This window comes from Sinocyclocheilus grahami, unplaced genomic scaffold, assembly GCF_001515645.1.
Source record: "Sinocyclocheilus grahami isolate Dianchi unplaced genomic scaffold, SAMN03320097.WGS_v1.1 scaffold3.1, whole genome shotgun sequence".
NCBI classification, from domain to species: domain Eukaryota; kingdom Metazoa; phylum Chordata; class Actinopteri; order Cypriniformes; family Cyprinidae; genus Sinocyclocheilus; species Sinocyclocheilus grahami.
The window spans coordinates 6,514,670-6,542,649 of record NW_015505182.1 but is presented as its reverse complement, the minus strand read 5'-3'; the positions used below and the strand labels follow the sequence as shown (position 1 = coordinate 6,542,649).

Genomic DNA, 27,980 nt, shown 5'->3' with positions numbered 1-27,980 from the left:
CCCAGTCTCTTTCTTATTGTTGAATCATGAACACTGACCTTAATTGAGGCAAGTGAGGCCTGCAGTTCTTTAGATGTTGTTCTTGGTTCTTTTATGACTTCTTGGATGAGTCGTCATTGCGCTCTTGTAATTTTGGTTGGCCGGCAACTCCTGGGAAGGTTCACCATTGTTCCAAGTTTTCTCAATTTGTGGATAATAGCTCTGACTATGGTTCGCTGGAGTCCCAAAGCCTTAGAAATGGCGTTATAATCCTTTCCAGACTGATACATGTCAACTGTTTTGATTCTCATCTGTTCTTGAATTTCTTTAGATCGCAGCATAATGTGTTGCTCTTTAAGCATGCTTCACTTTGTCAGACAGGTTCCGTTTAAGTGATTTCTTGATTCAACAGGTCTGGCAGTAATCAGGCCTGGGTGTGGCTTGTGAAATTTTAATCGGCTTTCTAAAATAATGTGGTTAATTTCAGTTCTTTCATAATTTAACAGGAGGGGGCAATTCATTTTTCACGTAGGGCCACGTAGGTTTGGACAGCTTTTTTCCCTTAATAAAATAAATAATCATTTAAAAACTGCATTTTGTATTTACTTGCATTATCTTTGTGTAATATTTAAATTTGTTTGATGATATGTGACAACACTGAAGAAATGACACTTTGCTACAATGTAAAGTAGTGAGTGCACAGCTTGTATAACAGTGTAAATTTGCTGTCCACTCAAAATAACTCAACACACAGCCATTAATGTCTAAACCGCTGGCCACAAAAGTGAGTACACCCCTAAGTGAAAATGTTCAGATTGGGCCCAATTAGCCATTTTCTCTCCCCGGTGTCATGTGAGCTAAGAGAGACATCAGCTGAGATCCGAGGATCGTTGGTGAATGTAAAGACAAGGCCGAAGCCTTGTGCAGACTTAAGAGTTGCAGAAGCATTCTAGCTCACATCCTCATCTTCTCAGAATCTAACAGAACCGCATACTGACAGGCTATGTGTTGGAGCCCACCGGGCACACCTGCACCGGTTTAAGCTCTTCACACGGGCCGCAATCAGAAGACCTAGCAGAAGACCTGGGCGGAACTGTGCGTGAGCCCTTTAAGGTCTGAGAAGATTCACGCCTCTCAGGATGGGCTTGTCCAATGCGAAAGGCTGAAATTCTAAGCGGGAGGTTGGAAATACTGGGGAGTTTTATGACCCTTTGTCTGAAAGCATGGTAATTTGCATATGGAACTCGATTGGGTGTTGATGCAAAATTACTAAAGATTCTTAGAACACTAATATATTGCCTATGTTCCAACATATAATATACACTCTCGTTTAGATTATCAGAAGACGGATTTATAGATACTAAACATGGTAAGATCACATATAGGTAAGATTACATGAACGAGTGGTTCTATCATAAGCATGCATAAAACAGTATACAATACAAAAGATAATATACAAGAACAGTAACAACATACACAATGACCTGAAGTATATGTGTGTTCATTCAAAGAAAGGTTTTCCTATGAATTAATTAGAGAAGAATCCATTTTTATGGGCATTATATGTCTTTCCTTAGGAGAAATGGAGGGATTAGCATTTGGTCTGGCATTAGGACCCGGGGGAGGCTGCCGCTGCCGCTGCACATGCTATTACTGTTTACTCTATCATACACCAAACGCATGATGTGCATTCTCAGTTTAAAAACAGTGATCCAAAACTGTGAATTGATTCATCATTCAGGCAAAATTTTGCTTCAAGAATGAGCCACAATACTGACATGATCTAATCGCATTTTTTGACATGATCTAGTCGCTAGCACACCCTGAGCACATGTGAGTTAACGTATTCCTCTTATCGGCAAGACATATCGGCATAATTTTTCATATCTGGCCGATATTTACATTTAAAACCATTATCGGCAGATTCCGATATTGGTCCAATAATATCGTGCATCCCTAGACAAAATCAGCATATTAGAATGATTTCTGAAGGATCATGTGACACTGAAGACTGGAGTAATCATGGTGAAAAGTTTTCGCCATTCATGCTTTGCTGATTTAATGCAGCCTTGGTGAGAAAAAAAAAAAAGTATACTGACCCTGAACATTTGAACAGTGTGTGTATGTACTATGTATATATAATTCAACCTAAAAATTGATGCTCAGGTCCATGTTTTACATTCTTAAGCTGCACTGTTAATGTTTCTGTTTAGTTTCTGTTTTGCTTCTACATTTTAATCATTCTAAGTCAGGGGTGTCCAAACTCGGTCCTGGAGGGCCGGTGTCCTGAAGAGTTTAGCTCCAACCCCAATTAAACACACCTGAAGCAGCTAATCAAGCTCTTACTAGGCATACTAGAAACTTAAAGGCAGGTATGTTGAGGTTGAAGTTGGAGCTAAACTCTGCAGGACATCGGCCCTCTAGGACCGAGTTTGGGCAGCCCTGTTCTAAGTTTTAACTTTTGTATTTGTAATTTTTGTACTTTGACTCAAAGGACAGCCATTGGTCTTGTTCTACATTATTTTCCATAAGCTTCTTGGTCTTTTTAATGATTGGCTAACTTCAAGTGACCACTTTTGTCCTCCTTTATATCTTCTAGTTTTAAGGGTGATACACAGTAGGCTTGCCGTGATAGACGGTGTTGACAGTGATACCGGTGTTCAGCCGCAACATCAGTTACATCACTTGCCCACCGACCCCCACCGTCGTTTAGATTTTTTGTAGTAATAAAAATCATTTAGTTCAGTAAAAGAACAGGCACTACAGTTAAAAACTGAACGCGGACAGAAAAGAAGATGGAGGATGATTTGGTTTCGAAACTAAATGCAAAAGCCCCTGTTTGGCAATATTTTGGATTTTGAAAAGCCTGTTGACTTTTGCCGTTTATCTAAGGTGATTTTGGAAGTTTTTTTTAAACATTCGTTTCTTATTTAATTGGTTACACATTGTTTGCTGATTTTTTAACTTTATTTAAACTTTGTGTCAATTATTAATTTTATTTGCATCAAGGTGTACGCCGTGCCTCCAAGCTTTCTTACTCGTTTTGCTAATAAAAGTTCTACGTTTCTTATTTATTTGGTTATATATTATACATGTTTACTTGGCCTATTTCCAGTTTTGTATACCTATTTAAACTTTGTTATTTGTTATTTTACATTAGGCATAGCCTGCCCTTTTAGCATGGTGTTTTTTTTATTTGTTTTGTTAATAAAAGTTCTATGTTTTATATATAGGCTAAAGTGAGTTTGACATTGTATTTTGTTTGTTGCATTCAAGCAATTGACACCAAACTGCCGCTAATTCGAAAGTGAAAGTAAAATGCGCATGGCGCTTTTAAGCTATTATTATTGCTACTAATATTTAACAAGAACTACTATTTTACTGTAGTTTCATTAAAAGAAATGTAGCTTTAAAAAACATTAAACAATCTTACCGACCCCAAACTTTTAAATGAAGAACAGTAGAGAAGAATGGGAGTTAGTTTGATTATTATGAAAAGAGAAATCATCATTTAACAGGATAAAAATGTTTGCATTTATTTGACTGCTGAGGTCAAGTGTAGCGTCGCAATTCAGACACTGATGTATGTTGTTAAGATGTGGTTTATAAGGGGCAGGAGGGTTCACAACAGCTTTCAAAACATTGCAACACTTGTGTGGAGTGTAAATATTATGATTTGCATGGCTCAAAAATGCATTAAATGTTAGTGAATCTTTAGCAAAGAGATATGATCAGCATAGAACAAAAAGTGAATCACTTTGAATGAAGTGACTGACTGCTACGCAGTTAAAATGCGTTATACTCCAGGTCTATATCTTTGACGTGGTGACATGGAAAAACTGGAATTCAGAAGTTTGTCTGTGTGGTTTTGCTGTCATGTCCCGAAGAGCTTTGAGGTGATGCCGAGATTACTCCGAGAATACTTTTAGTAGACGCGCTCTAAGACAACAGCGTATGACAGAAAGTCTGCCAGTGTTGAATCAGAGCTGAAGTGTGACATATCGTGACATGGTGCAAGTCCCTTGTGCAGATTTCGGAGTGTTTGCTCTCAGAATCCTCGACGGCAGTGGAATGGACAAGACTTTTCTAGCCATCCGTATGCGGTTTACCTAAAATAAGTCCTACAAAAAAACCACTCTGTTCATGGGAGATGCGATACAAGACGCTGGATTAAAATAGTAACTGATGTAGAATTTGGTATCAAAGTGTGAACCAAAACCACAGGTTACAGCCAAAAATGTGAAAAGACTTCAAGAGAAACTATTTTAACCAGAGAGCATTTTGGCTTTTATTTATTTTTTATTTCAGTCAGAATGGCTAACGTAAGATAGTATGACTGGGACTATTTTATTTAGTTTTGTTTCGTTTCAATTAGAATTGTTTTAATCAGGCTGCCTCATGTAAGAGGGTCTGACAGCTAGATTTGTATTTTATTTTATTTCAGTTAGAATGTCTTATTTTAAATATTTAATTAAATTTTTTATTTTAATCCGACTGCCTCGTTTAAGAGGGTCCGACAGCTAGATTTTTATTTTCTTTTTTTCATGATCTAAATGCTCTCTCTCTCTCTTTTTGTCAGTGTACTAAGTCTTCATTTGTGTTTACTAGACCTTGTTTAACCGTACTATATTTCCAGATTGATAAAGGTTGTTTACTGCAGCTAAAATCAGAAGGATCAAACTTTTATGAAGGGTAGTTTACTCTAGGCCTGTGGTACTTTGAAACAGCCAGCATTATGTATAAAATCATAATCTCTTGAAGTTCCTTAGTTTTTTCTTTCCCAAGCGGCATTGACAATGGGATTTGCAAATCCAAGACCATGTGGCCAGACTCGGGTCCCCTTTTCTGTATGATCTTTTTGTTTTTATTCTGTCCACCACCGTTTTCAACCCCACTGCTTTCTCGATGGGTAGGCTACACCTCCGGGCCCCCCCTTTTTATTATTTTTTTGTCTCCACTCTTACTAAATGGGCCGATGCCATAATCCTCAGCTACGAAGTCAACCGTAGTACAAGAAAAGCCTTATATCTTGCATAAAAGGGTCTTGGGATGCATGAGAATCTGAAATTTTGATAGTAAATTTGAATGGATTTATCAACTAGGCACTTAACTGGATAATTGCTAAAGGAAAAGATAAAACAAACTTTCCAGGTATGTTTGGATTTATTTATCCTGCACTTTCTTTCAATATTATTATGTGAATAATATTGTGGTTTCTTTAATTTTTTTTTTTTGGTTTTACACACTTGAAGACACTAAACCATCACATCAGAACTGTCTTAAAGGGGTTCACAACAGTAACAGTTGTATAACATTCTGTGAGAATTTCTCATGGTCAAGAGCTTTGAAGTGTAAGGAGACTGTCCTTTTTCCTTTCCTTCTTTCACTACTTTGATCATACTTTTTTGACCCGAGTTATTGACCACGATCAGATTAGAGGATTTTTTTCCTGTGCTGTCCTCGACTACAGAAGAATCACTTCAAAAATGCATGAGAAAAGCACACATTTGTTGTTCTCTAAATCCCAAATGACGGCAAGAACTATGCCCCTGAATTAGTGAACCGCTTGTCCAGCTGAGAGTCAAGCTGCTTTGCCCTGTTGATGTTTGAGATTCAATTGTTTTTTAAACGTTTTTAGTTTTTTTCAGTAAGCTTATTAGAGGACGTTGAAGCATGCTTCTTATTAATTATGTTGAATATTAAGGCTAACATTTAATGTATGAAAAATAATTGCAGACCTGAAAGAAGCATTTCAGAAACTTAAACCACTATTCCAGTAAAACATGCACTTATTCCAGTATTTTCTGCCAAAATAACGTAGTTACTACGAATTTATTTTTTACAGGCTGTACTGTAAATTCGTAATTATGGACTTTCCATCAAATGTTCAAAATGCTTTCCCCTTAATTTTTTTAAATGACAGCTACTATAATACTAAGTTAATAAACTCTGGAATATCTTGTGAATTAAATAATTTTTGAAAAAACAAAAGGCATAGTGTCCTGAAGAGTTTAGCTCCAACCGCAATTAAACACACCTGAAGCAGCTAATCAAGCTCTTACTAGGCATACTAGAAACTTAAAGGCAGGTATATTGAGGCAAGTTGGAGCTAAACTCTGCAGGACATATTGAATATTGTGGTAGTCATTCAGTACCATGACATGTATTTGGTGTCATCACTGTACTATGGTACTACCACAATATTTATGGGATTTTATTCCCATTCCCAAGAGTTTTATAGGTTGTTTTGGATCAAGGTCCAAAATTGACATCCATCATCCTCAAAGCAATCTCTGATCCCATTATAAAATGTTGTGTTTTGTTCAATGTTGAGGACAGGCTGATGAGAAAAATGAGGGATTATGATTTGTTTTGTTAGTTTATTTTTTTTATTCAGTGTGTGCTGTTTGTTGAACTTTGTGAGATAAACCTGTTAAATCAGTGTTTAGGCATTCATCTTTTTATAACTGTCCTTGTAGGTCAAATTAACAACTTACCAGCTTGTTTTATAAAGTCTTATTTGGATTTATTGCATTTATCTGGAAGTTTAATATGTTGTTTTCTTGTAACTTTAATTTTTTTTCTCACCATTATCTCCTTTTTCCTGCTCAGTTTTATCTTTATGATTCCAGACTAAATCATGCATCCAAACACACCTTTATTGTGACACATTAACCCAGCAGTTAACTCTATTGTTTAGGCCATCTAATTATTAAACCCTTACCGCTTATCAGTGAATATGCCATGAGACTGTTCTGTCATGTTCTTAAGTATTTTCCTCCTAAACATTTGAACGCAGGGATAGTGGAGTCGTACTGTCCAAAAAGAGGAGAAGAATTCAGGTCAAAGCGATGGTGACCCAATGCAATGAGCAACAAAACAGAATGAAGAAAGTGCATTAAACCCAAAACGTGACTGCAATTGAATACTTTTGGCTTCCATGAATTATCGCGAGGGCTGTCAGTAGGTCATTGCACATTGTTAGCTGATGTCTACTCAGAGGATTTTTGATTGTCATAAATCCATTTTGTGCCAGCAGTTCTTGTTGAGAATAGGTTAGTCATTCAACAATTGACAGTCTAGATTTGTTAACAAATTTGTGTTAGACAGTTTGCATGGTAAAACACACCAGATATTTGTCTAGAAATTTGGGGTTTTATGGTTTCGTTTGGATTTATTTTGACAGTCTGTTTAAACAATGAAATGTACAATATTAAATATTTATTATATTAGAAATAAAAAATATTTATTTATTTGCACCCATAATTAATAAATATTAATTTGTGCTCAGAATAAAGTTATTTGTGCTTACTTTACTTGTTTGTTTGTTTGTTTGTTTGCTTGCTAATTCCCAGAATTAGTGATACTTATTTTTGCTTTAAATATTTCCATATTAATTTATTTGCATCTGAAATGAGTATTTATTATTGGCACTAAGAATGAATAAATATTTGTGCTTGTAAAAAAATATTTTAAATGTAATTATAATAATAAATAATGTGTACTGTAAATCGCTTTGTATGAAAGCATTGTTTTTACACAATTGTAGTAGAAACAGAAATATTTTTCCTTTTGCGTTTTTGAAAAGTTTCACGTACAGACAGCACTCTTGTCAAAACGATCCTTTTTCACATGGATCTGCGAAAACGACTGTCATTTCTTTTTTGGTTAAACACTGTCACATAAACACTGTGAATGATTCATTAGTAAATTATGGGAAAGGCTGTCTAACCAATCAGGTGAAGTCTATCAGTGGAGTCCCAACCCCCATAGCACAGAGGCATGGTAACCTCTCTGACCCTTTTCATTCAGTCTTTGAATACAGAGTCAGATGTTCTGAATCATGATATAAATTTCCTGTGGGCTTAATGCTGCGCTGTTGGTGGTTTTGTGAGCTGTGGCTTATTTATATTTTTCAAATTGCCAGTATACCAGCCAGACACTGTTTGATTTGTTAATGTACAGAGCCCTTTTCTATTTCATTTCTTCAGTGTCTTTGTTCAGACGTTTAAATCCAAGAAAGTGAAAACCTTGAACCACTGGTCACTTTAATGTTTTCTCTCACTGTGAGCTGCTTAGAAACACTCCGTAAATCTTTCAAAATGTTCTTCACATGTCACATTTGAGAGAGCTGCACAATGCTTCCATTAAAAGACCGAAGGCTGTGTGATTCATGGAGTTTAATTAAGATTTCCTCTTTTGTTTTCTCTCAGGAGTCCAGGTCTGCGGCGAAAGAGCGTAAAAGAGAGAGGCCTCTTTATAGGTGAAGGGATTGCCCAGGTCCACAGCGCCCAGAACCTGACGGTAAGGGAATGTTGCTGTGTTCAAAATCACCTTCCCTTTGATTACTTTTCTGCTGCCCCTTTCCTATACAACAAAAACAAATAATAGTAAACTGGAGCTGTCAAGTTCCAATAAAATAAAAAATAAAAAAAGCTGTGGTGAGACTTGTGTGGTTATGTAATCCACTATTGATTTGGATATACTTTACTATAAAAAGTTTTTCAGTCAAAAGTTGATTTTACATAAAGTCAGTTTTAGGCCATTCACTATGAATAAGTTGAAACCACTTGAAATTTCAGGTTTGGTGGTGAGGATCCAACTAACATGCTGTACTTTTCAGTTTGCTCCGAACTAACACATTAAGATGATCTTTTTGCTGTTGGTTGATTCTGGGTTGGTAGCCAAAAGAAAAAATAAAGTGTCTTCTAAATGACTGCTTGCATACTTGCATGACACATTGACATGGGTTGGGTAAATAGGCCTGTCAGGTTTATGACTGCAGTGTTTCCTTGCATTCATCGTATAGTCTGCTCAAGAGGAAGTTAAAAAAGTGCAGCATGTTGCACTTGCGATTTGCGTATAAATTGTAGCCAAGAGCAGAATGTGGCCATATAGCAGCTGCTCCAGAAAGGGAAAATGGTAGGAAGGGTCGGTCCCGAATTGGGTTTCCCCTTTCTGTGGTGTGTTGTACGGGTGTGGTGGGCTGATAAGATCGGGGCCTGTGGCTGAGGGCAGGGAACAGTGAGCAGGGCATGACCACTTAGCTCCCGACTGCCTAACACACACTCACACACTTTCCCTGTTTTCTGCCATGCTGCCTCCCTGCTGCCCTATTGTTGAGGTGACCACACCAGCACGGTGCTGGTTTCCTCCCTGCTGTCCCCTCCGAGCAGCATGCTGGAGCTCCGTTCCAAAACCTAGTGAGTGGCCTTCTAGGGAAGCATCCTAACCATCATGCAAACCTCATAAGAACTGATTTGGAACGCTCTCTGCTGGTGGCAGCCACTCCACATTTCTCCTGTATAGGTAGCTTAATTACTCCATTCCTCTTTTTTTTCTTTTTTTTTTTACAGCGTTTGCATTGTGCGCAATGCTTATGTTGCCTTAAAGTGCTGTCTATGTAGGGAGCTCACTACTCAATCTACCTCAGTACATTTGGCCTTATCAGAAGACTGGATAAATGTTTCTGACGGGCATATTATGTCAGGGTGTTTTTATTGGTGTCTGAATGCTCACCGTGAGCTTATCCTCTCTTAAGGACAAGCTGTTTGGTTGGCTCGGAGGACCAATAGGAGAGCAGAGCATGCAGATGGAAAGTATTTTCTTTAGTATTAGTATGGGGAGGATTCATGAGAAATGAGAGCAGATCACTTTAAATAAACCAAAAAAAAAATTTTTTTTTTTAGAAGTCTTTATGGCATTTTTGTTATACATTTTCAAATTCTTGTTCGTGAATCTCACAAAGAAATGTCTAGATCATATTTCACCCAAAATTTTATTTTGAATTGAAAATGGTTTAGTTTTCTAAATATTGTTCAAAATTTGAAAAATTAAATAAATTAATTATTTAATTAAAATACATAAAATAAAATAAAAAAATAATTATATTGCTTGTTTTTCTGCAAGGGTGAAAAGTATGACAATCAGGTGATTTAAAATTGTGACTATTTTAATAAATTAAGCGCAGTTTAATTCCTCATTTGTAAGTCACTTTGGATAAAAGCGTCTGCTAAATGACTAAATGTGAATGTAAATTAAGCGCAGCCCCTCCAAAATTACTACTGTAAGTTATAAAATTGTTTAGTTGGTGTATTATAAAATCAAACAACTAAATTTTTATTTCTTAAAATCATAATCAGTTAGAAGCAGTAAACCAAATAACTTCAATGTATAAATATATTTTAAAAATTTGAAAAATAACTTTTTGCCTTACATAATGACTTTTTTCCCCTCTAACATTTTGTATTGAGAATTGGGGGGGGGGGGGGGGGGGGGAGGGGTAAATGTTCTGAAAATAATTTCATGATGCTAAAAATCATAATTGTTTTAAAATAGACTATTTTTTATTTTAGGATGAAAAGCTTGACAAGCCACACTAGGTTAACCCTTACAAAAATCAAGATAGTCATAGTGCATAAATAGGGTAAATATTGTAAATTATGAGTAAATACTTATTACACAGGGAGGGAAATGCCATCATTTATGGCCAAGACTTTGTTCAGCTGGTGATTTGTAGTGAGAATGACGGATTGTGCTAGTTCGTCTAATGATTATGAGAGCTGGAAAGAGCCTTTTGAGTGACTGAGCCCAGTGTTTTTCTCTGATCTCCTTCTCTTTCCTCTGCAGAGAGCTTTGGTTACACACAGCTTGCTGTACATTCCTGTCAATCTTCAAGACAACTGCACTTGCCCAGTCATGAAATATTTAACCATTAATCTCACTCATCTTCAATGTTTGCATCCAAGGTCCAAAATTAACACCCAGTCAGCACCAAATGAGAATAAAAGGGACTTTGGTGAGCAAATAAACTTGCCAGTTGGATGGTAACTTTAATTAAAGTTGAATTTGATCATTGTAAGAATGTAACACTCCAAAGAGAAAGGAAAACTTGAAATTCCAAAATTCAAGGTAAGGGTGCAAAAATGCCCTCGTATGACTTTTATGTCTTTTTATATTTACATCATTTGATATCACACGAAGAGTGACGTTTTCCTCCAAATTTCAGCACGATTGCAAATGTGATATTGATTTGATGAACAGCTCAATAATCAAGAAGTTAACATTAGGTGACTTACTTTTTAGACACAAGTTCCTGTTTTTGTTCTATTTCATCAACGAAAATAGTTTCAAAGAAAGCCACAGCAGAAATGTTTTGCGTCTTTGAGCAACACGACTGTTTCGTTACTGAATCAATCAGCCATTTGAACAAATCGTTTGAATGAATGACTCAGACTCACTCATGCAGTGATTTGCCGCCACCTACTGGCGATTTTAGGTTTACATTATATTTTCCCCCTCCCCCCAAAATCATTTCAAATATCAGTATTCAAAGTGTTTGTTGTTGTTGTTTTAACAAAACATTATTTATGCATTTGTAACTGCAGGTTAAACGCATTCATGTCCTGCATTTAAGTCTGTGTAAATGCATCTAAATGCCACTTCAGATGCAGATTCTGTGCCACCTTTGCATTGCAAACACACAAATGTTTTTGATCCGGATTTCATTTGATTGGTTAGTAACAGCCTTATAGTGTCTTACTATTAAAATTTATTGAAGAATTTGACACAAAAGATGATGCATACATTTGATTAGGTTAGAAGAAATTAGCCTTATAAAGGTAAAAAGGCCCATAAATGGTAAAAATCAATTTAAACCTATTGGGAAAGTTAATTTCTCAGCAAAATATCGTCTAATTATCACTATCAACAAAATTACAGAAGATATTTATATAATTTTGTCATTATCACACACCCCTACTAGGTTGCCTGTCTCATGTTTATTATTATTATTATTTTTTAAAAAAAATTTATCCAAAACTCCAAAACTTGGCAGTATTCTCACATTAAATCATTTTAATTCGTTTTTTTGTTTGTTTTTTCAACATGAATATAGCCTTTGCTGACACCACAAATAGTGTTTTAATACAAGTGTAAAATTTAATATGATGCTTAAACATAACTAATAAAAATGTGATATGAAACCAATAAGGTGACAGGAAATAATTGACTGGTAACTTTTGTCAATTCGCCAACCGTTGGTATGTAAAAATTTATTTTTAGCCCTGTGTGTAAATAAATGGATCTCTTTGCATTTTTTTTGATTGTCAAATTGTCTCACTGGTTTGCCAGCTGTTGTCTGGCTCTCATGTGTGTCTGAGAACACTCTCAGCGTGGCTCTCAGCTGTAGTGCTCAGGATCGTGACTCACAGGAAGTTCTTCTCTGAGTGTTTGCGTTTGTGTGCACATGATTATGTGTCATCTCAGGTCAGCTGGTTGTCAATACAGTCCAATGGTATAACAGCTGTTATTGGGCCTCACACAATCCTTACTGTACTACACATGCGCGCGCACACACACACACACACACACACTCTCTCTCTTAGCGTGTGATCTCTGTGTGTGTGCAGGAGAGCAGCAGTTATCCAGGCAGGACTAAAGACCAGGATGGACAAGGAAGATCTGAAGATTGTCAACAAGGGTTTGGAGGATGAGATGGTATATTTCTCCTTCAGTTTTTTTGCCTTTTTTTCTCTTATAAGGCACACGAGCTGATTTTATTTCTGTCCAGGAGCTGAGTGGGTACCGACTGTGCCGATGGAAGCTGGTTCTGGTGGGTTTGGGTGGTCTCTGTACAGGCGGTTTTCTCTTCCTGCTGCTCTATTGGATGCCTGAATGGTGTGTGAAGGCCACCTGCACACGGACCACCGTCAGAGACGCAGACGTCGCCCTCTTACGAAGCACTGTATGTATTAAACCTCAAGAAAACTTTTTGGGCTCTCTTACACCTCACATATTAACATGTCTTGTGCATCCGGATATGCTTCGATATTTTGGATCAGTTGATAATTAATTTTCAGATATTGGCTATAAACTGATAAATGGTCAATTTTATGCTATTTTGTATAATTTTTGGACACCATGTTAATAGGGTTGGAAAGATTACTTTGGAAATGTAATAGGTTACAGATTACAAGTTACCCTATATAAAATGTAATAAGTATTGTAACTATTTCAATTACTTTATTAATGTAACTAATTACATTTGACTACTTTGATTACTTTTCAAAATTTCTAATGAGTGTTTTTAACTGTTAATCATTTTGAAACGTTTAAAGCAGACAGGATTAACCTGTAGTACTCAACACTGTCAGACTTTCAAAATCCTTCATCACTTAAATTAAGATTGTAATAATTGAATTTTAAAGCACAGCCACCACAAAATCAGACTGACTTTGAGATCATTCTGAGGTTAAATACAGATTTAAAATCATAAGATATAGTTTAATAGTTATGATACTGTTTTTGAAATCAAATCTTTGCATAGCTATGACCGGAAACACAGGCATCTAACAATGCCTTTGAAAAACAGTAAATCTTAAAAAAAAAAAAAAAAAAAGCATATACATAAATCCAAATAAGAAATTAAACAGTTATTGAATATGTCCTATTCTGTATCCTAAACTAGTGAATCATTGGTGTCTCATATTTTAGAGCAGTCAATGCAATTTGGGAAAGAAATCATTCAAATCTGTATGTGTGAAATATTCAGATGTAACCCACTTAGTAATCGTTAACATTTTCATAAGTAACTAATTTAATTAGACATTTTTTCTCAATAATTGTAACTGATTAGTTACATTTATTTTGCATTTAAAATGACATAATTCCGTTACATGTAACTAGTTACTCCAACACTGTATATACACAATTTTGTATATTATACACTCTATACATTTTTATTCTATTTTTTGTTCTGTTTTATAAATATGATTACATTTTAAAATACTAGTTTAATAAAAAGACAAGAATTTCCCTAAACAATGAATAAATAAATTGAATACACTAACGAATTATGTATAGTAAAACATAGTTTTCATGTTAATACAAGTATTAAATGCGCCTTTGCGTGAAATTTCACACCTTTTGCTTTGTCAGTGCACATCTTTTGCCTGATTTCATATAGGAGAGTTAATAACACTAAGTATTTCAAATGCTTCTCCTTTAAAATGTTTAGGATTTTAGTATTAAGACTTAATAGACTTTAAGAATTACATAATCCTTCAGATGTCCTGTTGTTCAGTGGTAGATAACCCTCAACTCTGAGGCAGATAATTTGTGAATGGCTGCCAGTCATAATTATAGTGCAGTGTAAGTCACTTGAAACACCCTTTTTTTTTTTTTTTTTTTTTTTTTTAATAGCCAATCATCACCTTGGAGTTCTTTAATGTTTCACAGTTTGTGTACCATTACAATGCTAAGTTTTCTAATTTGTCTCCAACGGTTTTTTCATTAAGATGTGTTTGCGTATAATCTGTTTCTATGTTTGTCCATAGGACGAGTTCAAGCGCTGGTTTCGAGCGAGGATTCGGATAATGCTGGCCCCTGGGAAGGACCCTTATGACAACCTGGCCTCTCAAACCGCCTCCCCTCAGGCCAATGACCACGCCCACAACCCCTCTGACTCCGCCCCTGGGAAAATCACCAGCAATCCAGAGGACCAGCATGTGCCGGTATCATCCGCATAAAATCCATCCCATCCTTTCCATATAGTTCAATTCTGCATTTCCACAAATTCTGGTATTTGCAAACCATATAGTTAGACTTTATCGGTGAGTGGGTAAATATCTTTTTCTTTCTCTTTTGTATTACAGAGACGTTATTTTACCCTCCACAGCACTAAATTCTTTTGGAACGACTCCATTCAGAACTTTGAAGTATTGAAGTAAGAAAACATACCCGTTTATAGTCTGAATCTGATGATTTGTGTAAATTCTGCTCTGTGAATCCCTAAAACTTCACTGTTCTACAGAGGCCTGGAAGATCTGAGCATGACCTGCTCATCCGTTCACTCAAAGCACAGCGCCGGGCTCAACAAAAACCAGCAGGAGTACAGGTGAAACCTTTGAATTTGTCGTGTTTAGCTGACGCTGTGTCTGGAATTGAATGTTGATTGCTGGTCTCAACAATAAAGTTGGCTTGTTGGTCAGTGTAAATTTGTTTCCTTTTCTTTTTTAGGAGATTTTTTTTCGGACTGAATGAAATAGACGTGAAAGTGCCTTCTCTTTTCAAGCTGCTAATTAAGGAGGTACGAGTGAAATGTGAAACTGACCCTGGCTGGAGAACAGTGTGACACAACACTGCTGACGCTGCTGTGGTGAATTTGTCTTCTCAGAAACTTGAAATAAAGGAACTGATGCTTGTCTCTATCTTTCTCTCTCTTTCTCAGGTCCTCAATCCTTTCTACATCTTCCAGCTCTTCAGTGTTATCCTGTGGTGTACTGATGAATACTATTACTACGCAATGGCCATAGTCGTCATGTCAGTCATATCAATAGCTACCTCTCTCTACACTATTAAAAAGGTAAACAGTAATACCGTTTAAAACGTAATTCACATTTTATTTACGTGCTGCTGTATTTTGAGTGGAATGGAATAGTTAGTAATATAGGGCAGAACTTCTAAGTGTTCTCATCTCGTGCAGCAGAAGTAGAAGTGGTTCAGTCAAAACGCTGCATTATAACTGCATGGGAGGTAGAAAATTTCTTATCACGATTATAGTGACCAAAATTATCACGGTTATCAGTATTATCACGTCATTATTTTAATGCTAAAATGTGCTGGAGATGTTCAAAAAGTACCAACACATAAATCACATCACCAAGTTTTATATTTAACAAACAACAAACAACAAATAAAATGACTTTTTGTTTGCATAATCACTAAAACAATGTCATTGCCAATGATGTTCGGATTTTAAATGATAACTTGACTGACAACAGTTTAATAGCATGTTGAAATATCTAATGTAAATGTTCAAATAAAGCTTTGAAAAAGTTTCATAAAAAGGTAAACCTCACATTTCAGCCTTTAAATAAAGAAAATTATCAAGTTAAGTCAAAATGATAATTGATTAATAAATGATTATATGTATTTTATCTGCTCCATAAATAATTCTAGATAACTTATCTGACTTGTTTAAATGTGTAGAATCTACATAAGCTTGTTTTACATCAACCAGTCAAAATTTACAACAGGGCATGCAAATTCGGTCAATTTTTGGCCAGACAGAAACTGCACACAGACTGAATGTAAATACAAGTCTCTGTAAATCCACTCGCTGACAGCAGGTAGCGCTTATGGAAAAGTTGATTTACAGCCGTAACCTCCGTGGACAAAGCAGTATTGCGATTAACACTTCCTTTAGGTATTACATGGAGCGAAGGTAAAAACAAAATGCCATCGAATCGTTTCTGAAGACAGTCAGAACCGTCAGAGGTACATTCATATAATTAATTCATTCATATATTCATTTGTATAATTCCCTTAGCGCTTTTATAAAACCTCCCAGCTTTTCTGCCCTGTTTTCACTCAAAACGAAACTACTCTGCTGCTGTGTGCACGTGAGACTGTTACTTAAAACTGCTTTATGCTGGACAGTATTTATCGTGAGTTGTTCAAATCGCGGTAATCTAATACGGTTTTAGTGATAATTAAAATATGAAATGGTAATACTAACCGTCGGGAATTTGATCATGATTTATCGTCAAACCGGTAATCATTACATCCCTAATGGGAGGATAATATATGAGCTGTAGGTTTCTGACATGTTGCAAGCTTTATTTAACATCACAACTGACAACATACGGAATACTCGGGAGTCAGATACGCAAATGATTATATTTTGACGTCACTAAAGGGAAATAACCTGATTTATTAATAAAGTCATGTAAACACAGCTTATTTGCGTTGTCAGCTTACTGGTGTGCATGTAAACATGCTCATTGATTATTTTTGGCTAGTAACTGATTAATGGCTTGTTAAAATTGTATGCTATTCTGTATACTATACAAAGTATTTGTACAAAATAGACGTACATGGTATTTTATATAGTTTATTATACAAAGTATGAGTTTTGTATTTTGTGCTATTTTAAATATTATTAAAATAAATACATTTAAAATTTTAGCCTTTGTTAACCAATTAATAACCAATAATATATATACAAAAATTCAATTTTGTATAAAATACAACATAATTATTACTATACACACTATCATTTAGCATTCTACACTATTTTAAATGTAGTATTAAGTATTTTTAAATATTATTTTAAAGACAAACATTCCTGTATTCCATGTATGCATGTATGTATGTATATGTAAATAAATACATTTCAAGTTTTGGCCTTAATTAACCGATTAATGACCTATATTAAAATTCTATACTATTTTGTATAATATACCACATATTTATGATATACTTATTGTAAGTTTTGTATTCTATTTTAGTATAGTAAATGCTTATTTAAAATTAATGATTAAATATGTAAATACTTTACTAATAAGACAGGGAAAATACAAATTGGATGAATAAACTATAATAAATATAATATCACAATTAATTAAAAATAATAATAATAAAATGTTTAATTAAAGACTTAAGTCAAATAAATAAATAAATAATCAGTCATTTTCTAAGCAAAAGTTTTTACATTTTAATGAAATTTTACATGAAATAACAAACACTGATGGATCATGCATACTAAAACTAAAGACATTTACTGTAACATTGTAACATTACATGTAAGTTTTGATTCTATGTTATTTCTACAAATAGATCAGTATAATGTTGTATTTTAGAGTTATCAAGCAAATGGGCGTATCCAAGGTTAGAGTTTATGCTAAATTTCTGATTTCATAACTGAGGTCTATTATCAGTTAATGTGTGTATTTTTATATGCCTATTAGGTTATCTGTGCTGTCTGGTCAGGAGAATGTTTATTTGTGCTTCACATGACCTTTTTTGTTTTACAGCAATATGTAATGCTACACGACATGGTGGCAGCACACAGTACTGTTCGAGTTACAGTCTACAGGGGCGAAAACGGTACGGCTCAGAGTGAGGAATATGCTTTTGCAGTACATCTAAGTATATCTGTAATGACGGCACTGCTGCAGGTCTGGATTGCCTGCATCAGGGAGCCTGGTGCAGTGGCCAAAGTCACAATGAGTCAGCACTCCTGTGCAAGGAAGCATGGGTAATAAGTGATCTGCTGAGACAGACTGGTTTTATTTCACCGCTGTCTCTTTGTCTTCTGTTTTTGCTGTACAGAAACAGAGGAAGCCCTGTCTACAGACTTGGTCCCCGGCGATGTCATCGTCATCCCCAGCAACGGGACCGTCATGCCCTGTGATGCAGTGCTCATCTGTGGAACCTGCATTGTTAATGAGAGCATGCTTACAGGTGATTGGATGCATCCAAATGCGATGTCATAGAAGTTGATTAGAGAGGGGCGATTTGGGGAAAAATCATATATTCCTAATGATTGCTCAAAAATAGTCCAAATATATGAAACCTATCCACCTTACTTTTCATCGCAGAAGTAAGCCGTTTTCTGTGAATGTGCGACTTCCGGTTCATTAGCCGCTGGTGGGAAATAACAAGAAGAATAGAGTGCAGTAAACTGTAAAACTGTTTTCATAATTAAGATGATGCATTAAAATAATATGGTAAAAAAACACCAGTTTGCAGTATCAAGTAGCAAAACGAACTGAACAACCAAAAATAGCTGGAAGCGGATGACACCGGTAGCCAGACACATTCAATTTATAAATGGCTGTGCCCGCTGTTACTGGAAGAATAAGGTAGATATTTCTTTCTTTCTAAACAACATGAATATTACTCTGAAAAGTTTTCAAACAAAATAAACTAATTTTACTTGCATAAACTTTCACTTTCAGGTGAAAAAAAGTGATTAATTTTCTTGCTGCAATGGTTTGTCAATAGACATATGGGTCATTCCTGGTATTTGGTAACATTTCAACCTCCAAAAAAATCATAATTTCCCACCTCGGGCATTAAAGACCTTTCATTATTTATTTATTTATTTTTTCAGCTTTAGACACCTTTTTTTCTCAATCCCATAACGGACAAAATGGGATTGGTTTAAAAAGGATTTTACACAGAAATTGTTATAAAACAAACATGTACCTACTGCTCATGTGTCCCTGATAACTAGGGGTTGCACCGACTAGTCGACTTCAATGCTCTGCCATGACGCTTTAAGCTTGACGTCGACTAGTCGCTGGTCCTATAGAGGGCGCAACATGATTCGAAATCTTTGAAGGACTTCCACATTTACGCTCCGTTTCCAAACAGTTAAAATGACAAATAAATGCATACTCTGAAAGCGCTCCACAAGACGTGTGATTATATTACTAGATGCTCGAAATTGACTGGGAGAATGCATGTTTTAAACAGCTTATTTTACAGGTAAATTAATCGCCGTTATAATCTAATGTGCTGCTGCACTGTAACGCACACACATTACAGACAGTAGCTCGTACATCACGCGTACAGAATCATTCAGCGCGGAAATGTATTGTCAACACTGTTCTGTGATTTCTCAATAAAATAGCTTATAAACTGAAAAGTTCAAGCATATATTTCTTAACTAAATCCCACAGCTTCACTACTAGTAGAGAGATGCTGCCAGGTAGAATTAATTCACACACGCAATCGCTCTCACTAATGCATTCATATGAATGTAATCTTTACTGTGCTACTTTATCTGTATCTGATTTAGGACGAGCAGAAATCTGTGAGAAATATAATGACCCAAAGACAAAAGAACTGATAAAAATGAGCTCTTATAGGAGCAATAGCCATGTGGGCAGCACTGTGTCATATGCCATAGGTGTGCACAAGGTGTTTGTCACAGCTCCAGACTTATTTGTTCATTAATGACGTCATCAGCGACTAGTCGACTTCGACTCAACTTTCATCACATAAAAGTCAACTTTAAAAAATCAGAAGTCGTTCAACCCCTACTTATAACAATATAATGATAACAAATGTCATGTTTTATCAAATTATCATAATTTTCACATTTTTATAGGACTGAAGCTAAAAATACACAAATTGTTGATGAATATACTGTATGTCTGACGAACCATTGCAGCAAGTACGGTCTATTTATTTTTGTAAAAAAATATTTTTAATTTAAAATTTTAACTAAAACCATAATTTTATTGTTTTAGCCCTTAACGTCAGATGGTAAACAGCAATAAATACTTTTGTTCTTAATTGTCTTCCTTGATAATTTTCTAAAAATATTAATGTGACAAGGTGGTTGAAGACTGTAACATTTGAAGGGATGCATTTCTGTATCATATTGTCCCCTTGTTTCTGGGTCAACATATCTCCATGGCCAACATTGTCTTTCTGCTGCAAATGTGGGTGCAATTTCTGATGTATGATGCTTGTCAATGTTTAAGTGGACATATTACATCAAAAATTCTATTGAAAACAAAAATATGAGTTGTCATGAATTTGGAGTATATATATTTACTGAAACCATGACTATTATATTTTTTTTATTAAAATTCTTAATAAATGAGGCAGATAACTCAACCCTGTCACAAGTTTACAACCCTGTAACAATGAGAAATGCATATATTTGTGACCGGGTTGAGTGTGACGGGGTTGTGTTTTTTCTCTCAAAATGGCCACTGCTCCTCATGTAGTGTAGGAGAGTAGACCATACATGGCAGCAATAAAATAAGTACATTGTATTAAAATAAAATGTTGAAAAAGTAATAATTTTCCATCTTAACTTTATGTGATGGGTTGAGTTAAGTTTGACAGTACCCTCCCTGACTATAACACGCCTCAAAAATATGAATAAAAAGTATGAATCTACTAACCATTTTCTACACCACTATTAAAGAGACCTGAAAGATGTCATTTCTGGTAAATGATGTCACATAGTAGAGTCTAAATTATTATGGGAGTAGAATGGCTAGTGTGACAGGGCTGAGTTCAGACTGAGGGACATAATTTTAAAGTCTGTTTTTATTTATTTATTTATTTATTTATTTTAGAAAAATATTTTTTACAAGAAAGGAACACAAATAAATGCTTACATTGTTGCCAAAAATCACAGACACTTTGCACATTTTGTTAATAATTTTCTAAGTGAACTCAGTGAAGTTCCTCAGGGACATGACAAAATGCTTGGTTTAAGATAGATATAAGACATTATTTTATGCTAAAAATATTCAAATGCAATCATTATTTTTATTCATTATAATGGGCATCCCAAAGTTTTGCGAAAAGCTTCTAACAACTCATTTTGGTGAACCACCACTTTAGAAACTCTGGGGGACTGAAATATTACCGAATCCCAGGAATGAAAAAAAGTGATTCATTTTTCTTGCGGCAATGGTTCGTCAATAGACTTATACAGTATATTCATCAACAAAAATTGTGAGATATGAAGAAAATATATTTTTGACACCTAATGGAGTCAAATTTTTTTTTTATTAAAATAAATAAATAAATAATGTTTTTTTTATGATTGTGAAGTTAATGTGAATGAAGTTAATAAAAAAGATTTTGTTTACTTTAGCTTTCTTCTCTGAAAACTGTTTTTATTTCATGTGCTTATGTTACAGATTTCATGTTTATGTTGTGCTTTGTCATTATTAATGGCTATTAATGTCATTTAAGTAGTTTTTTTTTTGTTTTTTTTTGCTTGAGCATATTGTTATTGTGAATAAAATAAAGATATGTATGTCTCACAAATGTTTCTGTGTTCTCTTCTCTCATTTCATATATTCAGGTGAGAGTGTTCCAGTCACAAAGACTGACCTTCCAAACCCTCAACGGGACAAGAAGGGTGGGGATGGAGACGAGATCTACAGCACAGAGGAACACAAGAGACACACACTCTTCTGTGGCACAAACGTCATACAGACCCGCTACTACACGGGAGAAATGGTCAAAGCCGTGGTGGTCCGCACAGGTTAGAAGCCAAAACTACTTCCAACTACATTTTAAGCAACATTTTACATACTTTGTCTGCCACCTTTTTGTCACTGAAGTTGTCTTTTTTTTAATGTATTGTGGGATTTATCTGATGCTGCCTTGAGTTTGCACTAAAAGTTACCTTAGTAGGCAGCATATCTGCTAGGGTTGGGTATTGTTTTGTTTTTTTTCGATACTTTTAAAATGGTTCCGGTGCCTAAACAGTGCCTGAACCGATACTTATAAAAAAAATAAGTAAATAAAAATTCCCCCAAAAAGTGATGGATTGGCGGGGTTCTTGGCTTCAATTAACAGTAAACGTAGCAAGGTTTTTTTTTTTTGTTTGTTTTTTTGCTTATTTTGTTTTTATAATAAATGAAAAGAAAACAAGTAGAAAAAATAGAAAAAGAATAGGGAATGCTGGTGTTAGAGGGTCATTTTAAAATTAAAATAAAACCATTCAATAGAACAGAAAAAAGAACAGATAATGCTAGTGTTAGAAGGTCATTATTTATAATAAATAAAAAGAAAATAAGTGGAAAGAATAGAGAATGCTAGTGTTAGAGGCTCTTTTTTCTTTATAAATAAAACAAGTAGTTAGAATAGAGTGCGCAAATGTAAGCGGGTCAAGATTTTTAATTAAAAAAACCAAGCAGATAAAATTAGAAGTAGCATTAGAATAGAGAGTGCTAGAGTTAGAGGGTCAAATGAAGATGAAAGAGATGTGTTTTCAGCCGTTTCTTAACAATATTAAGGACTCAGCTGCTTGGATTGAGCTGGGCAGGTCATTCCACCAGGAGGGAACAGTTAATGTAGAAGTCCATGAAAGTTTTATCATAGGTAGAATGCAAAATGTTTCAATACAAGCATTTCAGTCAAATGTAATTTATGCAATATTTCAAACCTTTAACCCACTTGGGGAAAATCAACCCATGGCAACAGTTTAAAAGTAACCCAATTCTGTGGAAAAAACGCGGCCTTGGCAACCCTGCATCTAACGAGAGCTACCGGAGTCAAGCTTTGACTGATCACAGGTCGAGAATAAAGAGAGATGACTGACAAGATCATGCTGGAGTATAATCATGCTCAACAGATTCTGAGCTCATTGACAAATATCTGATCTTGTAAGATGTGCTCCCTTTACACAGTGCATGTGATCGCGAAATCGAAAGTGAAAGTAAACAGCGCAAACGCTCATTCAAAAATATTTAAATGCACCGCATCCTGAGAGCGGCTCCCTGATGCGCGAAAATTATATACAATATTAGAATGTTTAAAGAAGTGGACATGAAAATCGCGGGAGCGAAACACATGTTGCGGGAGCTGGTGGCAATGGTCAAAGATTCAGCAGGAGTGGGATTAAGAAAACAGCCGAATCCCGGACATTTTGGGCAATTAAGAAATCCCGGCCGGACGCATTTTTGTAAAATGCAAAAAAGAGGACATGTCCGGGGAAAAGAGGACGTATGATCACCCTAATTTATAATCTATTGCTATTCAATGTATTCTTTTTAAAGTAGCATATGGAACATATTTTCTGCCTCATGTGGACACTCACGCGAGTATGTGTTGGATTTGTACTATTAGAGTTTTCTGACTTGAGTTCACATGCATTTTCTCAGTCGGGAAATTATTTCATGTGCGGTGCCGGTGATGATTGTAGGGTGAACAGTGATAATTTAATAATTTAGCTCAAAGGGAATCATTTAAGATTTTAAAGGGAACTCCACCATTAATATGCAAGGGAATTAGGACAGAATCACTGTTTTACGGCAGATCACTGAGACGTCTTTTGTTGGACAACAGGTTTAGAAATGTGAATACAAGGGAGGTTTAGCTTTAGGAATTGTAATTTAAGCATGTTTAGCTTAGTTAACGGAAGGCTACCTGCTGCCATCAGAGCAAGTGTAATTACTGCGCTCCTCGGATGCTCTCATTTCCCGAGTTGTGCTTTTAAGTCGGAATGTGGAAACAACGTGGACACTCACGCGAGTATGTGTTGGATTTGTACTATTAGAGTTTTCTGACTTGAGTTCACATGCATTTTCTCAGTCGGGAAATTATTTTTCACGTGCGGTGCCAGTGATGATGCTTCTTACGTCTGTTTCGGAGAACCTGAGGACAAATATTTCAATCGATCGCTCAAGCATGGCACCGAAATCTGCATTCGGATTCGGTTCTAGTACATACCGGTTACATAGGTACCGGTGCCATATTGGTACCGGATTTTGTCCCAACCCTAATATCTGCTTGGCTGATGCTTTAAAATACTGCCTACATAGACAGCTGACTAGGTTTTATGACAGCTGACTAGGTTTTATAACAGAGCCCATAGTTACAATTTCATTATATATATATATATATATATATATATATATATATATATATATTTTTTTTTTTTTTTCTAGGTTTCAGCACTGCTAAAGGGCAGCTCATCCGCTCCATCCTGTACCCCAAACCCACAGATTTTAAGCTGTACCGGGACGCCTACCTGTTCCTGCTGTGCCTGGTGGCCGTTGCCAGCGTCGTCTTTGTCTATTCTTTGGTCATGAAAATCATAAATCAGGTTTTTATCTGTCTTTAAAAGAACAGCAGCATTTTTGTGACATCAATCCCACTTGCATGTACAGGTGCATCTCAAAAAATTAGAATATCGTGAAAAAGTAAATTTTTTTTGTAACTTATTTCAAAAAGTTAAACTTTCATATGTTCTAGATTCATTACATGTAAAGTAAAACATTTCAAACGTGTTTTTGTACAGCTCATGAAAGACAAAAATCTAGTATCTCAAAATATTAGAATATTTCCTAAGATCAAAAAAAAAAAAAAAAGGATTTGCAAAACAGTTCTTTAAAATATGTTCATTTCTGCACTCAATACTTGGTCGGGGTTCCTTTAGCACAAACTCCAGCATCAGTGAGGTGTGGCATGGAAGCGATCAGTCTGTGGCACTGCTGAGGCACTATTGATCCTTCAGCTCATCTGTATTGTTGGATCAACTGTTTCTCATCTTTCCCTTGAAAATATCCCATAGATTCTATATGAGGTTCAGGTCAGGCATGTCGGCTGGCCAATTAAGCACGGTAATATCATGGTCAGCAAACCTTTTGGAAGTGGTTTTGGCACTGTGGGCAGGTACTAAGTCCTGCTGGAAAAGGAAATCGGCCTTGGGTAGCCCTTTTCCTGAAGACGCCTGAGCGATGCACTGACTCCAGCTTCAGCCCTCTCCTTGTGGAGCTCTTCCAAGTGATTGAATTGGCTTTGCTTGACAGTATTCTCAAGCTTGTGGTCATCCCTGTTGTTTGTGCACCTTTTCCTACCCAATTTCTTCCTTCCAGTCAACTTTGCATTTAAGATGCTTTGATACAGCCGTCTTTGAACAGCCACCCCTTTCAGTAATGACCTTCTGTGACTTACCCTCTTTGTGGAGGGTGTCAATGATCGTCTTCTGGACCATTGCCAAGTCAGCAGTCTTCCCCGTTATTGTGGTTTTAAAGAACAAGAGATACCCGGAATTTATACTGAAGGGATGGTCATTTAATGAAACTCAAATGTAAATATTCTAATATTTTGAGATACTGGATTTTTGACTTTCATGAGCTGTGAGCTCTAATCAAAAATTTAAAAAAAACTTTTGAAATGTTTTACTTTACATGTAATGAATCTAGAACATATGAAAGTTTCACTTTTTGAAATTCACGATATTCTAATTTTTTGAGATTTACCTGAACAGTTGAGGTCAAAAGTTTACGTCCCCCTTTCAGAATCTGCAAAATGTTAATTATTTTACCAAAATAAGAGGGATCATACAACATGTATGTCATTGTTTATTTAGTAATGACCTGAATAAGATAGTTCACCTAAAAGATTTTTACATATAGTCCTCAAGAGAAAATAATAGTTGAATTTATAAAAACGACCCCGGTCAAAAGTTAATGACCGTATGGATTTTGAGATCCATCTTTTCACACTGGGGACAACTGAGGGACTCATATGCAACTATTACAGAGGGTTCAAATGCTCACTGATGCTCCAGAAGAAAAAAACACATTAAAGGTGCACTTAGTGATTTTTGAAAAACACTTTTGACCACAACGTCGGACCAAGTCCCAAAACACATGCAGCCAATCAGCAGTAAGGGGGCGTGTCTTGCAATGAACGAGAAGAGAGCGCTCAATTTTAGTGCACAGGAGGTATATTAGTAGATCGACTATAGATAGAGAGAGATGGCAGATAAAACAAAAAGAGGAAAATATCAGAGAAACAAAACATTAAAAAGAAGGGTTACGGTCAGGCAAGAGGTAGGACCCGCGTAAACAAATGAAATGCAAAAGTTACTTTCATCTGAAACGAGGACTTTGGACCACTGAGGAACAGTCCAGCTCTTTTTCTCCTTAGCCCAGGTAAGATGCTTCTGACATTGTTTCTGTTTCAGAAGTGGCTTGGGTAGCCCTTTTCCTGAAGACGCCTGAGCGATGCACTGACTCCAGCTTCAGCCCTCTCCTTGTGGAGCTCTTCCAAGTGATTGAATTGGCTTTGCTTGACAGTATTCTCAAGCTTGTGGTCATCCCTGTTGTTTGTGCACCTTTTCCTACCCAATTTCTTCCTTCCAGTCAACTTTGCATTTAAGATGCTTTGATACAGCCGTCTTTGAACAGCCACCCCTTTCAGTAATGACCTTCTGTGACTTACCCTCTTTGTGGAGGGTGTCAATGATCGTCTTCTGGACCATTGCCAAGTCAGCAGTCTTCCCCGTTATTGTGGTTTTAAAGAACAAGAGATACCCGGAATTTATACTGAAGGGATGGTCATTTAATGAAACTCAAATGTAAATATTCTAATATTTTGAGATACTGGATTTTTGACTTTCATGAGCTGTGAGCTCTAATCAAAAATTTAAAAAAAACTTTTGAAATGTTTTACTTTACATGTAATGAATCTAGAACATATGAAAGTTTCACTTTTTGAAATTCACGATATTCTAATTTTTTGAGATTTACCTGAACAGTTGAGGTCAAAAGTTTACGTCCCCCTTTCAGAATCTGCAAAATGTTAATTATTTTACCAAAATAAGAGGGATCATACAACATGTATGTCATTGTTTATTTAGTAATGACCTGAATAAGATAGTTCACCTAAAAGATTTTTACATATAGTCCTCAAGAGAAAATAATAGTTGAATTTATAAAAACGACCCCGGTCAAAAGTTAATGACCGTATGGATTTTGAGATCCATCTTTTCACACTGGGGACAACTGAGGGACTCATATGCAACTATTACAGAGGGTTCAAATGCTCACTGATGCTCCAGAAGAAAAAAACACATTAAAGGTGCACTTAGTGATTTTTGAAAAACACTTTTGACCACAACGTCGGACCAAGTCCCAAAACACATGCAGCCAATCAGCAGTAAGGGGGCGTGTCTTGCAATGAACGAGAAGAGAGCGCTCAATTTTAGTGCACAGGAGGTATATTAGTAGATCGACTATAGATAGAGAGAGATGGCAGATAAAACAAAAAGAGGAAAATATCAGAGAAACAAAACATTAAAAAGAAGGGTTACGGTCAGGCAAGAGGTAGGACCCGCGTAAAAGGCGCCAAGGTTGTGCTGTTTCTTTTTGATAGGTGAGTAACATTGATTTTGCTTCGTTTCACACAACTTAACCGTGTTGGCTTTCGTTTGAATATGCTTGTCATCTTTACTTGTTTCTGCGATCGTCGTTGCCATGGTTGCGTACGTACTTATGGGGCGGAGATTTCAAAATAGGGGCGAGGTCCTGTCGGGGTATGGGCGTGTTTGTTTTGGTGCTTTCAAATATCAACATCGTTTGGCAGAAATTGCTTAGTGCACCTTTAAGAAAACTTTTTGAATTTGAAGATCAGGGTAAGTTTAACTTATTTTGTTTTCTGGGAAACGTAACTATCTTCTGTAGCCTCTGAAGGGCAGTGCTAAATTAAAAAATATGATATTTAGGCAAAATAAGAAAAATGTACACCTCTCCATTCTGTTCAAAAGTCCCCCGTCCCCCAGCTGTGGATCATTCAGGTAACAACACAGTATTAAGAATCAAAGGGGATGTAAACTTTTGACCGGGGTCGTTTTTATACATTCAACTATTATTTTCTCTTGTGGACTATATGTAAACATCTTCTATGTCAAATATCTTATTCAGGTCAGTACTAAATAAACA

At 35.9% G+C, this 27,980-nt stretch overlaps 1 protein-coding gene across 3 annotated transcripts in view; it reads left to right on the top strand.

Annotated features, from left to right (window-relative positions):
• Positions 1-27,980, top strand: part of LOC107573662 (probable cation-transporting ATPase 13A3) — a 44,732-nt gene that overhangs the window by 1,969 nt on the left and 14,783 nt on the right. For all 3 annotated transcript variants that reach the window (XM_016260264.1, XM_016260198.1, XM_016260137.1), the window contains exons 2-13: positions 8,193-8,283; positions 12,390-12,477; positions 12,551-12,724; positions 14,316-14,492; positions 14,634-14,704; positions 14,792-14,875; positions 14,998-15,067; positions 15,209-15,343; positions 17,796-17,868; positions 18,094-18,225; positions 21,605-21,787; positions 24,198-24,355. In XM_016260264.1, the coding sequence (XP_016115750.1) occupies positions 12,427-12,477; positions 12,551-12,724; positions 14,316-14,492; positions 14,634-14,704; positions 14,792-14,875; positions 14,998-15,067; positions 15,209-15,343; positions 17,796-17,868; positions 18,094-18,225; positions 21,605-21,787; positions 24,198-24,355 (1,308 nt within the window). In that variant the 5' untranslated portion in view covers positions 8,193-8,283; positions 12,390-12,426. The remainder of the gene's footprint in view (positions 1-8,192; positions 8,284-12,389; positions 12,478-12,550; positions 12,725-14,315; positions 14,493-14,633; positions 14,705-14,791; positions 14,876-14,997; positions 15,068-15,208; positions 15,344-17,795; positions 17,869-18,093; positions 18,226-21,604; positions 21,788-24,197; positions 24,356-27,980) is intronic.